At 51.9% G+C, this 12,419-nt stretch overlaps 2 protein-coding genes across 6 annotated transcripts in view; both read right to left on the bottom strand.

Moving 5' to 3' along the window:
* Positions 1–196: 196 nt before the first annotated feature.
* Positions 197–10,060, bottom strand: LOC115549319 (3-keto-steroid reductase). Of its 2 annotated transcripts, none has more exons than XM_030364467.1 (9): positions 9,838–10,060; positions 9,176–9,379; positions 8,750–8,842; positions 4,946–5,060; positions 4,190–4,384; positions 2,822–2,926; positions 2,045–2,101; positions 1,548–1,823; positions 197–1,428 (listed from the first exon to the last, which is right to left on the bottom strand). In XM_030364467.1, the coding sequence occupies exons 1-8, from the start codon at positions 9,870–9,872 to the stop codon at positions 1,593–1,595; spliced, it is 1,035 nt and encodes a 344-aa protein (XP_030220327.1). In that variant the 5' UTR covers positions 9,873–10,060; the 3' UTR covers positions 197–1,428; positions 1,548–1,592. The 2 variants fall into 2 exon arrangements, with proteins under 2 accessions (XP_030220327.1, XP_030220329.1); XM_030364469.1 differs by having other exon boundaries at positions 1,725–1,823.
* A 144-nt stretch (positions 10,061–10,204) lies between these two features.
* LOC115549316 (discoidin domain-containing receptor 2) overlaps positions 10,205–12,419 on the bottom strand; it is a 28,208-nt gene continuing 25,993 nt past the window's right edge. For all 4 annotated transcript variants that reach the window (XM_030364460.1, XM_030364458.1, XM_030364462.1 and 1 more), the window contains 2 exons: positions 11,379–11,528; positions 10,205–10,878 (listed from right to left, as the gene is read on the bottom strand). In XM_030364460.1, coding sequence (XP_030220320.1) covers positions 10,744–10,878; positions 11,379–11,528 — 285 coding nt within the window. In that variant the 3' untranslated portion in view covers positions 10,205–10,743. The remainder of the gene's footprint in view (positions 10,879–11,378; positions 11,529–12,419) is intronic.

The following is a 12,419-nucleotide window of genomic DNA, read 5'->3' as shown; positions in this document are numbered from 1 at the left end:
CTGTGTTGAGTTACAGATAAGTACTGTGTCATTGGGGAGGAACTGGATATAGCTATCAGGTATCTGGCACGCGGAGGGCGGAGCGGACACTGACAACACGCAGCCAGCGCCCGCAGGCTGTGGGTTAGGGTTAGGGTTAGGGCTAACCCTAACCCTAACCCTAACCCTTACCCACATGAAGGCCGGGACGCTCATCCATCAGATCAGATCCATTTATTTAGATTTGCTGGTTTTGTGCATCGGCTTTCTTTTGTCCAAATGTGAAAAAATATTGTTCATCGTGGAAAACAAACAATTTGGTTGAGAATAATTACGATTCTGTAATTCTCTGTAAATACCTAAACAGACAATGAAAACATTAGAGAGGAAGACACCTGCAATGCACGAATGACCAGAGATCCTGTCAATCATGCCCTTGACATGTTTCTTGTTCTGGGTCTCAGCTGTCTGTCACTTTGAAACAAAAAGAACCAAAGGACTGCGTTTAAACGATGCGGAAAATAAAAAAGAACCATTCATTGATCAGATGTTCTCAGACTTCTGAAACACGTAAAGTCAGGGCCCAAGAGCTTCTGTTCTGACCTGAAGACTGCAGCCAACAGCTCCTGAAGTCTCCCTTCTATTACAATGACCGTATCAGGACTACCCATCTCCCCAGTGTTGTTCTGACCGTATCAGGACTACCTATCTCCCCTGTGTTGTTCTGACCGTATCAGGACTACCTATCTCCCCAGTGTTGTTCTGACCGTATCAGGACTACCCATCTCCCCAGTGTTGTTCTGACCGTATCAGGACTACCTATCTCCCCTGTGTTGTTCTGACCGTATCAGGACTACCCATCTCCCCAGTGTTGTTCTGACCGTATCAGGACTACCTATCTCCCCTGTGTTGTTCTGACCGTATCAGGACTACCTATCTCCCCAGTGTTGTTCTGACCGTATCAGGGCTACCTATCTCCCCTGTGTTGTTCTGACCGTATCAGGACTAACTATCTCCCCAGTGTTGTTCTGACCGTATCAGGACTACCTATATCTATACTTATTGATTATAACCAAACCGTTATATCATAACAACACAGAGGCGAGAGGTGGTTGGCCACAACAAAATGGAGACATAAATTCAGTTGAAGGGATTTCACCAGTCAGTCATTTATTTAAATAAATGAACTGACACACAACGACCCCCCTGGGATGGGTGGGCTGCAGCGGGTAGAGCTTGGTGTTTGGGGTCACCCAGATAGACCAGCAACAAATGTCAAAGAAAGGCCAGTCTGAGGTTGTGGCTCCGCCCACAGGTCACAGGTACTGCGGAGGGCGTCTCCCGGGCCTACAGCCGGTCGGGTCCCTCTCTGATCCGCCTCCTCATTACCTTCTCCAGCTCCAGGAGCTTCCCGTACAAGGCCTCAGAGGTTTCCTCATCGACGTCCATCTGAAAGAGGAGAGCAGCCGGCAGAAACACCACCTGGTCAGGGAACAGTGTCCTGGTGTCCCAGCTCAGTGTCCCAGCTCACTGAACACTCACAGCGTAGGAGATAGTTAACTACACACCTAATCACTTAAGTTATTGATGGACTTCCACCGTGAAAGGGTTATTCAAAGTGATCTCTGGTGGGGGGAGCTCCCCGTGTTCCTGCATGGCTGACAGAGCCCTCCATGAACACACTGCTCTGGCATGGTGGCGCATGTCAGCAGGTTACCGTGGCGACGGGCCTGGGTGAGTCCTACCTGTCGGGGCTGGGTGTAGTTGTTCCCCAGGCCAGACGTCATGCTGTGATACTTGGCCCTTGCGTCCAACGACTCAGGCTTTTGCAGAAACAGCCAGTTCTTAAATATAGACCATAGCATTGGTTTAATGTTGGAGTGATGGACCACACCGGGCGTACATTAATAGACATCTCAAAGGCGGCTAATTAAATGGATTTCATAGAATCCATGTCCATTAAGTACATCTTGTCTCATCTCTCAAGACATTGTTCCTGACAATTTAGTTTGGCAAATATGTTTAAAATGAGCCATTTTTAATTGTTGAAAGTTAAGTGCCATACCAGGGCTTCTGCTCCATTGTAGGGTGTTAATGTTAACGTGTTGGTGAAGATACGGATCTGTGGAAGACAACATCATATCATCAGAATACAGCACATTCAAATGGATTATAATCGAATAAGACTGTCTCGGCACTCTAACGGTGAACCCACTGCAACAACACACATCCAAAGATACACACACTAAGCACACAAGCTGAGAAAGGCAACCCTACATCCACGTGACAGACCGAGCGTAAGACGGCAGCACTCTGGTCATGGAGATTGTGGAGCCAAACATTCAGGGAAGACACCAGAACAAAAAAGGTGGAATGGATCCGTATTGTTTAAAAATATAATTATTTATAACCTGATATTAACCATTTAGCCCCTATTGAGTCGCTAGACAGTAAAGGCCTTGTACTGTGGATCTGGTCCTGCACCAGAGATCGAGAGGAAGCGTAGCATGGGGGCACATCACTTTTCTGTGTTCAGATGGGTTCACAAATTAGGAAGACAACTTTTGTGTGAGTATGTATGGATGTATGTATGCTTTTGGTTTCCAAGTAAAAATGCTTCCAGGTCGCTATGCCCTGGCTTGTGCTAACATTGTATCATTAACACACAAACCAACCATAATCATACCTCTTAAAGCTAGCTCATTATAGAAGGCTTTTCTTGGTCCTATTCGTTGAAATTCTCTTTAACTACCGACTAATCAATACATGGAGAGAGAAGGAGAGAGAGAGAGGGTCTATATAGTGAGCGTTCTGAGGGCTGAGCAGCTCAACAAGAACTTACAAACCACATGATGGGCATGAGGAGCGTCCAGAAGAAGGAGGGCAGGATGCCGTACGTCAGGTTGGTCATCACCAGACCGGGGCAGATCACCGAGGAGAACAGACCCTGGACCCACACACACAGAAATTGATCATTTATTATTAAAAAATGCTCATAACTCGAATGAACAAGATGACCTATTCTGGACTATGGCGATGGTTCTCAAATGGGGTCATCAACCAGAGGGCTCCTGGGTAGGAGACAGCCTGGGTCCAGGGGTCTTGGGGCTGAGGGGTCCTGGGTAGGAGACCACCTGGGTACGGGGGTCTTGGGGCTGAGGGGTCCTGGGTAGGAGACAGCCTGGGTACGGGGGTCTACGGGCTGAGGGGTTCTGGGTAGGAGACCACCTGGGTACGGGGGTCTACGGGCTGAGGGGTCCTGGGTAGGAGACCACCTGGGTACGGGGGTCTACGGGCTGAGGGCTCCTGGGTAGGAGACCACCTGGGTACGGGGGTCTTGGGGCTGAGGGCTCCTGGGTAGGAGACAGCCTGGGTCCAGGGGTCTTGGGGCTGAGGGGTCCTGGGTAGGAGACAGCCTGGGTACGGGGGTCTTGGGGCTGAGGGGTCCTGGGTAGGAGACCACCTGGGTACGGGGGTCTACGGGCTGAGGGGTCCTGGGTAGGAGACCACCTGGGTACGGGGGTCTACGGGCTGAGGGGTCCTGGGTAGGAGACCACCTGGGTACGGGGGTCTTGGGGCTGAGGGGTCCTGGGTAGGAGACCACCTGGGTACGGGGGTCTTGGGGCTGAGGGGTCCTGGGTAGGAGACCACCTGGGTACGGGGGTCTTGGGGCTGAGGGGTCCTGGGTAGGAGACCACCTGGGTACGGGGGTCTTGGGGCTGACCTTTGCCAGTTGCACTGCAGCTGAGAGAAAAGCGCTCCAGAGGGTCATAAAAACGGCACAAAAAGTCATTGGATGTCCTCTTCTCTCTCTTGAGGATGTGTTCAATAGACACTGCCTCAGGAGAGCTCATAGCATCCTGAGAGACTCATCCCACCCAGGCCATAACCTGTTTGAACTGTTGCCCTCTGGGAGGCGCTACAGGGCAATCAGGTCAAGAACAAATAGGCTTAAAAACAGTTTCTACCCCAGAGCTGTTATTTCTCTAAATAATGCAGAATTATACCAATCTGACCTTTTAAATTGGCTGACATTTTAAACTGTATATATTTTTTTGAGTTCAACATTCTAAATTTATTTTCAAAAAATACACTCATTTTCTCATTTAGTTTTTGTTTAAAAGCACTTATTTTGAGAGCCTCTACCCCAATTTCGTTGCACTTTGTGTAATGACAATAAAGAGATTCTGATTCTGATTCTGATTCTGACCTGTGCGTTGTGGTGCCGGTTCAGAGCCAGGCTGAGCAGGTCCGAGGCGTACTTGGAGGAGCTGTAGGGCTCGGTGCCGGTGGCGTGCTGCAGGTCCTCCAGGCTGAAGGCCGAGCGCAGCGCGTTGCTGGACGAGGTCCACACCACCTGGGAGGGACGCCCCGCCCCGCACAGCAGGACCTCCAGCTCCCGGACCTGGCATGTACACGCACGCACGTGCGCACACACACACACACGCACGCGCGCACACACACACACACACACATGCACACACACACACGCACATGCACAATTAAGTCAGGGCAACACTTGGCAATACAATATCTTTTGATCAGATCATTTGATTGGCGGAGTGTTTTAAAAACATGGTGCCATAATGACTACAGTATGTATTTAAATAATAGAAGGTTCTCGCTCTGTGCAACAAAATAGGAGCCGTAATACTGTCCTAATAAAACAACCCAGAGACAACAAGCCATCTCTTAGCCGTTAGGGGTAGGGTTAGGGGTAGGGGTAGGGTTAGGGGTAGGGGTAGGGTAGGGGTAGGGTTAGGGTTAGGGTTAGGGTTAGGGTTAGGGTAGGGTAGGGGTAGGGGTAGGGGTAGGGGTAGGGTAGGGTAGGGGTAGGGGTAGGGGTAGGGTTAGGGGTAGGGGTAGAGGTAGGGGTAGGGTTAGAGGTAGGGGTAGGGTTAGGGGTAGGGTTCGGGGTAGGGTTAGGGGTAGGGGCAGGGGTAGGGCTAGGGTCTGAGCTTCCTACCAGCAGGAAGTGACCGAACAGGTTGGTGGTGAACACTTCCTGCAGCCCGTCCGTGGTGGGCCGGTCCTGCTGCGTCAGAAGACCCTCGGCCGTGGAGAACATCTGGATGGCCTTACTGTGGTGCAGCAGAGGGTCAGACCACCGTCACTGTACCCCCAACACACCAGGGCAGGGCTCACTGTACCCCCAACACACCAGGTCAGGGCTCACTGTACCCCCAACACACCAGGTCAGGGCTCACTGTACCCCCAACACAGGGCTCACTGTACCCCCAACACACCAGGTCAGGGCTCACTGTACCCCCAACACAGGGCTCACTGTACCCCCAACACTAGGGCCCTATGAAATCCGCGATAACGAAAACGCGGACGGAATCACGGAATTGGACAATAAAAACGGAATCAACTGATAATTTTTTTTTTTTTTTTTCTTTTTTTTTTTTCATTAAGCAGGAAAGTATTAAAAGTAACAAAGTTACAATTTAAAACGGGCCTGTCTTAGTAAAATAACTGAATTCCAGCAGTTTCCTGTTCTTCAGCACATATAACATGCAACAGGGACAAGGCACATCAGACGTCACATTTACAATATGCAGCGGAATGCAGCGGAATTCGCCATTATTTTGGTGAAATTCAGTTTCGAGGGAAAAGGGAAACAACACAGGTGACATTAACGTCACTGAATGTTTAGCAGTCACTCGCACAACAATGTTAAAAAAAAATCCCCGGTCCACCACGCAAACAATAGGTCCCGCTCCTAACAAGAAGCCGAAGAAGAAGTTGAAGCGCCCGTAATTCGGTTCTAACCCCAAATTCAGAGCCGAACAATATCCAAAACACTTCTATCACTCAAGTGTTTTGTAGAATATGTCAACATACTATCGATTGGAAACGCAAAGATACGTGCGATGACCACTTGAAGTCCAAAATCCATATGAAAAACAATGAACGCCGTAGCCAGGGCACGCCCCTTCAAACAACAATTTGAGTTTATAAAATAAGAGTTTATAAGCACTTTAATATTTATGTCATGTTTTTATTTGAAGCACTAAAAACAGTGCAATGTTGTGATGTTTTAATAAATGTAGTCTTCTATCTGATTAAATTGTATTCGTTCGCATTTATTTGACACTCGTTCTGATGATTTTAAGTGTAAAAACGGAATTAATGAAAATTAAAACGGAAAAAACGGAATTTGGAAAAAAATAAAACGGAATTTGGAAAAAAATAAAACGGATTTCATATGGCCCTACAACACACCAGGTCAGGGCTTACTGTACCCCCAACACACCAGGTCAGGGCTCACTGTACCCCCCACACACCAGGTCAGGGCTCACTGTACCCCCAACACAGGGCTCACTGTACCCCCAACACACCAGGTCAGGGCTCACTGTACCCCCAAACACACCAGGGCAGGGCTCACTGTACCCCCAAACACAGGGCTTACTGTACCCTCCACACACCAGGTCAGGGCTCACTGTACCCCCAAACACAGGGCTTACTGTACCCCCAACACACCAGGTCAGGGCTCACTGTACCCCCAACACACCAGGTCAGGGCTCACTGTACCCCCAACACACCAGGTCAGGGCTCACTGTACCCCCAAACACACCAGGTCAGGGCTCACTGTACCCCTAACACACCAGGTCAGGGCTTACTGTACCCCCAACACACCAGGTCAGGGCTTACTGTACCCCCGAACACAGGGCTCACTGTACCCCCAACACACCAGGTCAGGGCTTACTGTACCCCCAAACACACCAGGGCAGGGCTCACTGTACCCCCAACACAGGGCTCACTGTACCCCCAACACACCAGGTCAGGGCTCACTGTGCCCCCAACACACCAGGTCAGGGCTTACTGTACCCCCAACACACCAGGTCAGGGCTCACTGTGCCCCCAACACACCAGGTCAGGGCTTACTGTACCCCCAACACACCAGGTCAGGGCTTACTGTACCCCCCACACACCAGGTCAGGGCTCACTGTACCCCCAACACACCAGGTCAGGGCTTACTGTACCCCCCAACACAGGGCTTACTGTACCCCCAACACACCAGGTCAGGGCTTACTGTACCCCCCACACACCAGGTCAGGGCTCACTGTACCCCCAAACACACCAGGTCAGGGCTCACTGTACCCCCCAACACAGGGCTTACTGTACCCCCAACTCACCAGGGCAGGGCTTACTGTACCCCCAACACACCAGGGCAGGGCTTACTGTACCCCCAACACACCAGGGCAGGGCTTACTGTACCCCCAACACACCAGGTCAGGGCTTACTGTACCCCCAACACACCAGGTCAGGGCTTACTGTACCCCCAACACACCAGGTCAGGGCTCACTGTACCCCCCACACACCAGGTCAGGGCTCACTGTACCCCCAACACAGGGCTCACTGTACCCCCAACACACCAGGTCAGGGCTCACTGTACCCCCAAACACACCAGGGCAGGGCTCACTGTACCCCCAAACACAGGGCTTACTGTACCCTCCACACACCAGGTCAGGGCTCACTGTACCTCCAAACACAGGGCTTACTGTACCCCCAACACACCAGGTCAGGGCTCACTGTACCCCCAACACACCAGGTCAGGGCTCACTGTACCCCCAACACACCAGGTCAGGGCTCACTGTACCCCCAAACACACCAGGTCAGGGCTCACTGTACCCCTAACACACCAGGTCAGGGCTTACTGTACCCCCAACACACCAGGTCAGGGCTTACTGTACCCCCGAACACAGGGCTCACTGTACCCCCAACACACCAGGTCAGGGCTTACTGTACCCCCAAACACACCAGGGCAGGGCTCACTGTACCCCCAACACAGGGCTCACTGTACCCCCAACACACCAGGTCAGGGCTCACTGTGCCCCCAACACACCAGGTCAGGGCTTACTGTACCCCCAACACACCAGGTCAGGGCTCACTGTGCCCCCAACACACCAGGTCAGGGCTTACTGTACCCCCAACACACCAGGTCAGGGCTTACTGTACCCCCCACACACCAGGTCAGGGCTCACTGTACCCCCAACACACCAGGTCAGGGCTTACTGTACCCCCCAACACAGGGCTTACTGTACCCCCAACACACCAGGTCAGGGCTTACTGTACCCCCCACACACCAGGTCAGGGCTCACTGTACCCCCAAACACACCAGGTCAGGGCTCACTGTACCCCCCAACACAGGGCTTACTGTACCCCCAACTCACCAGGGCAGGGCTTACTGTACCCCCAACACACCAGGGCAGGGCTTACTGTTCCCCAACACACCAGGGCAGGGCTTACTGTACCCCCAACACACCAGGTCAGGGCTTACTGTACCCCCAACACACCAGGTCAGGGCTCACTGTACCCCCACGAACCAGGTCAGGGCTTACTGTACCCCCAACACACCAGGTCAGGGCTCACTGTACCCCCAAACACACCAGGTCAGGGCTCACTGTACCCCCCAACACAGGGCTTACTGTACCCCCAACACACCTGGTCAGGGCTTACTGTACCCCCAACACACCAGGTCAGGGCTCACTGTACCCCCAAACACACCAGGTCAGGGCTCACTGTACCCCTAACACACCAGGTCAGGGCTTACTGTACCCCCAACACACCAGGTCAGGGCTCACTGTACCCCCCACACACCGGGGTCAGGTGGGTGATGGGGTTCAAGAGGGGAACGACTCCCTAGCGGCAGTGATTACAGCGACATGTAGCTGATCTCCCTTAATGCACCTTGTGTCTGCAGAATGACTAAATAGTACATGCTCAATAGCACTAGATGTTATATAAGGCTGCCTTCAGGCTGTACCTGGAGAACAGTCCCTTGAAAAAGGCTTTGATGTCCACATGTGGATTGGGCATGATGCCTGCATTCAGGTACAGGTGATCAAGGCGAGGGTACCTAAAGGATAAAAAATAGATTCATTTGACACGGTTACCCATGTATAACATTTTTTAAACCCGCACTATGCAACTTTTCTACGACTAGCCCCTTCTATAAATGCTTTTATTGTGGTCCACCGATTATGAAAATCTCAAAAGACAGTTCAAAATGATACACCTATGACTGTAGTAACAACTTAAACCGCTAGAGGCTGCTAATGGAAAAACCTACATAGTGCAGGTTTAAGTCTAAAATAAATAAATAATGGATAATAACCCTCATAGCATACTAGGCATTAATAAAGTTGTTCTCCAGAAACCCTTTGAACAACTCCTCCATCATGATGTATACCTGGCCTTGACCTCTTGGGCTGCGCGGAGGACCGAGCGCACGGAGCCGACGTCGAGGTCCAGCAGGTCGACGCGGGCGCCGGGGTGAGAGGTCAACAGGGCCGACCGGGCCGCCTCCGCCCGGCCCGAGTTCCGACAGGCTAAACACAAGCGGACCCCGCTGTCCTGGCTCAGCAGCCGTTCGCACAGGGCCAGGCCGATGCCGCTATGGAGAGCGGGAAAATATATTTAGTTGCATATTGTACAATGGACTCTGTGGATAATAGTTTGATGCATATTGTTTATTGTAGCCTACTATTTTACTGATTTAATTTGGGTGAGATTAAGTGACTGTACGTAGGTCTATACGTGACGTGAGTAATGTTGGGTTTGAGTATTGGTCTGTCTGTGTTTGTATCAGACCTGAAATTGTAATGCAACTATTGTAATAATGAACTTTGGAAAGCCTGAGTTGTAGATTACGCCTGTTGCACACAAGCACGCACACATACACACACAACTTGAAATGCCTAGGAATGCTACTCAAGAATTGACAGCAATATAAAATGTACAACTGTTATCCTTTTTTAATAAAGTTGTGGTAAACATAATTGTAATTACTGCATAGGAGTTAGGATAGCCTTGCGTTTATGTAACAGAGATTTGACGGCGTCGTCAACTTACCTGTTTGCGCCAGTGACAAGGACAACTTTATCCATAATGTAAAGTTGTAGACAGTAGTTTTTGATCTAAAGCTATGAATATAAACGCCTTGTCGCCACAAGCAATGAAATACACTCGGATTGTACGTAGTCCCAGGGATGGTTTGTACAGCCCCCGTATGATCCGACTCTGCCGTAGAACAGCAGCACAACTGCACACATGGTGTGATTGGATGTCACTAGAAATCTGGCCAATCAGCGGCCGCTACAGAGAGTGACGAGATCCTGGTCTCAACAGAGCGCTCTGCTTGAGAGAAGAGGCCGTTCACTTCTGCTCTAGTTTACCTTTCCCCTGTCCGAGTAGTTCGGTGACGACAGAGGGGTCGAAACGTTTTTGGTATTGTTTTTATTTGGGTCTTCATAAACAAAAAGATACTTACTGAAACATACTTTTACATCCAATCCTTTATAAAGTTTTAGTTTAAGTATTTTAAAATAAAAATATATAATAATAATAATAATAATACATTTAATTTAGAGGCGCCTTTCAAGACACCCAAGGTCACCTATATACAGTAGGCTATGGTATCGTTCTAATTCTAAAGGAATAAATCTAAATATAATTAAATGTCACTATTCTACATTTACATATCTAAAATATAAAGGCAACAACAGCAACCATACATTTGTACAAGCAGTCTCATACAATTTCTAATAAATAACACATAACAAAATATGCCAGGTAGGCCTATATATTAAAAGAGACCTGGTTGTATAAATCGTGCGTATGTCGGGGTAGCGGTTTAACACTAAACCGGAAGAGCTGATATTTACACAACAGCAGTGATAGTTTACATGTATATTCTTATTTACAGTCAAAGCCTCTAGCAATCTACAATAGTACAAGTGGCTAGGCGTAGCTAGCGCGCTACGCTGCGTTGTCCAGCAGGTGGCGGTGGATCTCCTGGAAGCCCGGCCGCTGATTGGCGTTCCTCCGCCAGCAGCGCAGCATCAGGTCTGTGTACACGTCGTCCGGGCAACTCGCAGGCTTCGGCAGATACACCTGTCGCCGTTCAATTAAAAATACTTCAGTAGTACCCTCAAGGAAGACAACATTTAATCTACCATCATACGCATTAAAGATGGAAACAGGCGTAAAGAGGGTGAGCTGGCAAGGCCGATGCATCCTAATGTGCAGATTGTGTTCAGATAATCAGTTTGGTGTGTAAGACGACCGTCACGTTGAAGTGAACTGCTCTCCTCATGCCCCCCCCCCCCCCCGTGCAGGGGTCCTCATGCCCCCCCCCCCCCGGTGCAGTGGTCCTCATGCCCCCCCCCCTCCCCCCCCCGGTGCAGTGGTCCTCATGCCCCCCCCCCGGTGCAGTTGTCCTCATGCCCCCCCCCCCGGTGCAGTGGTCCTCATGCCCCCCCCCCCCCCCCCCCCCCCGGTGCAGTGGTCCTCATGCCCCCCCTCCCCGGTGCAGTGGTCCTCATGCCCCCCCCCCCCCCCGGCGCAGTGGTCCTCATGCCCCCCCCCCCCCCCCCTCATGCCCCCCCCCTCACCTGCTTGCCCTGGTCCCTGAAGAACTCCCCGGTGTTCTCGATGACCTGCTCGTCGGTCAGCGCTCCGTAGGGCTGCTGCTGGCAGAGCGTCAGGACCTCCCACAGCGTCACGCCGAAGGCCCACACGTCGCTCGCCGCCGTGAACTTACCCTGCAGGGAGACGGCGACAGGTTAACCCTGACCCCAACCCAGTAAAGCCCTCCCAGTGCGTCCCAGTGCCCCACCAGCAGGATGCTCTCCCAGTAAAGCCCTCCCAGTGCGTCCCAGTGCCCCACCAGCAGGATGCTCTCCCAGTAAAGCCCTCCCAGTGCGTCCCAGTGCCCCACCAGCAGGATGCCCTCCCAGTGCCCTCCCAGTGCCCCAACAGCAGGTTGCTCTCCCAGTAAAGCCCTCCCAGTGCGTCCCAGTGCCCTCCCAGCAGGATGCCCTCCCAGCAGGATGCCCTCCCAGTGCCCTCCCAGTGCCCCACCAGCAGGATGCTCTCCCAGTAAAGCCCTCCCAGTGCGTCCCAGTGCCCCACCAGCAGGATGCTCTCCCAGTAAAGCCCTCCCAGTGCGTCCCAGTGCCCCACCAGCAGGATGCTCTCCCAGTAAAGCCCTCCCAGTGCGTCCCAGTGCCCCACCAGCAGGATGCCCTCCCAGTGCCCTCCCAGTGCCCCAACAGCAGGTTGCTCTCCCAGTAAAGCCCTCCCAGTGCGTCCCAGTGCCCTCCCAGCAGGATGCCCTCCCAGCAGGATGACCTCCCAGTGCCCTCCCAGTGCCCCACCAGCAGGATGCTCTCCCAGTAAAGCCCTCCCAGTGCGTCTCAGTGCCCAACCAGCAGGATGCTCTCCCAGTAAAGCCCTCCCAGTGCCCCACCAGCAGGATGCTCTCCCAGTAAAGCCCTCCCAGTGCCCCACCAGCAGGATGCCCCCCCAGTAAAGCCCTCCCAGTGCGTCTCAGTGCCCCACCAGCAGGATGCTCTCCCAGTAAAGCCCCTCCCAGTGCGTCCCAGTGCCCCACCAGCAGGATGCTCTCCCAGTAAAGCCCTCCCAGTGCCCCA

The sequence above is a fragment of the Gadus morhua genome, chromosome 8 (assembly GCF_902167405.1).
Source record: "Gadus morhua chromosome 8, gadMor3.0, whole genome shotgun sequence".
In the NCBI taxonomy this organism is placed as follows: domain Eukaryota; kingdom Metazoa; phylum Chordata; class Actinopteri; order Gadiformes; family Gadidae; genus Gadus; species Gadus morhua.
This window is presented reverse-complemented; position numbering and strand designations above follow the sequence as displayed.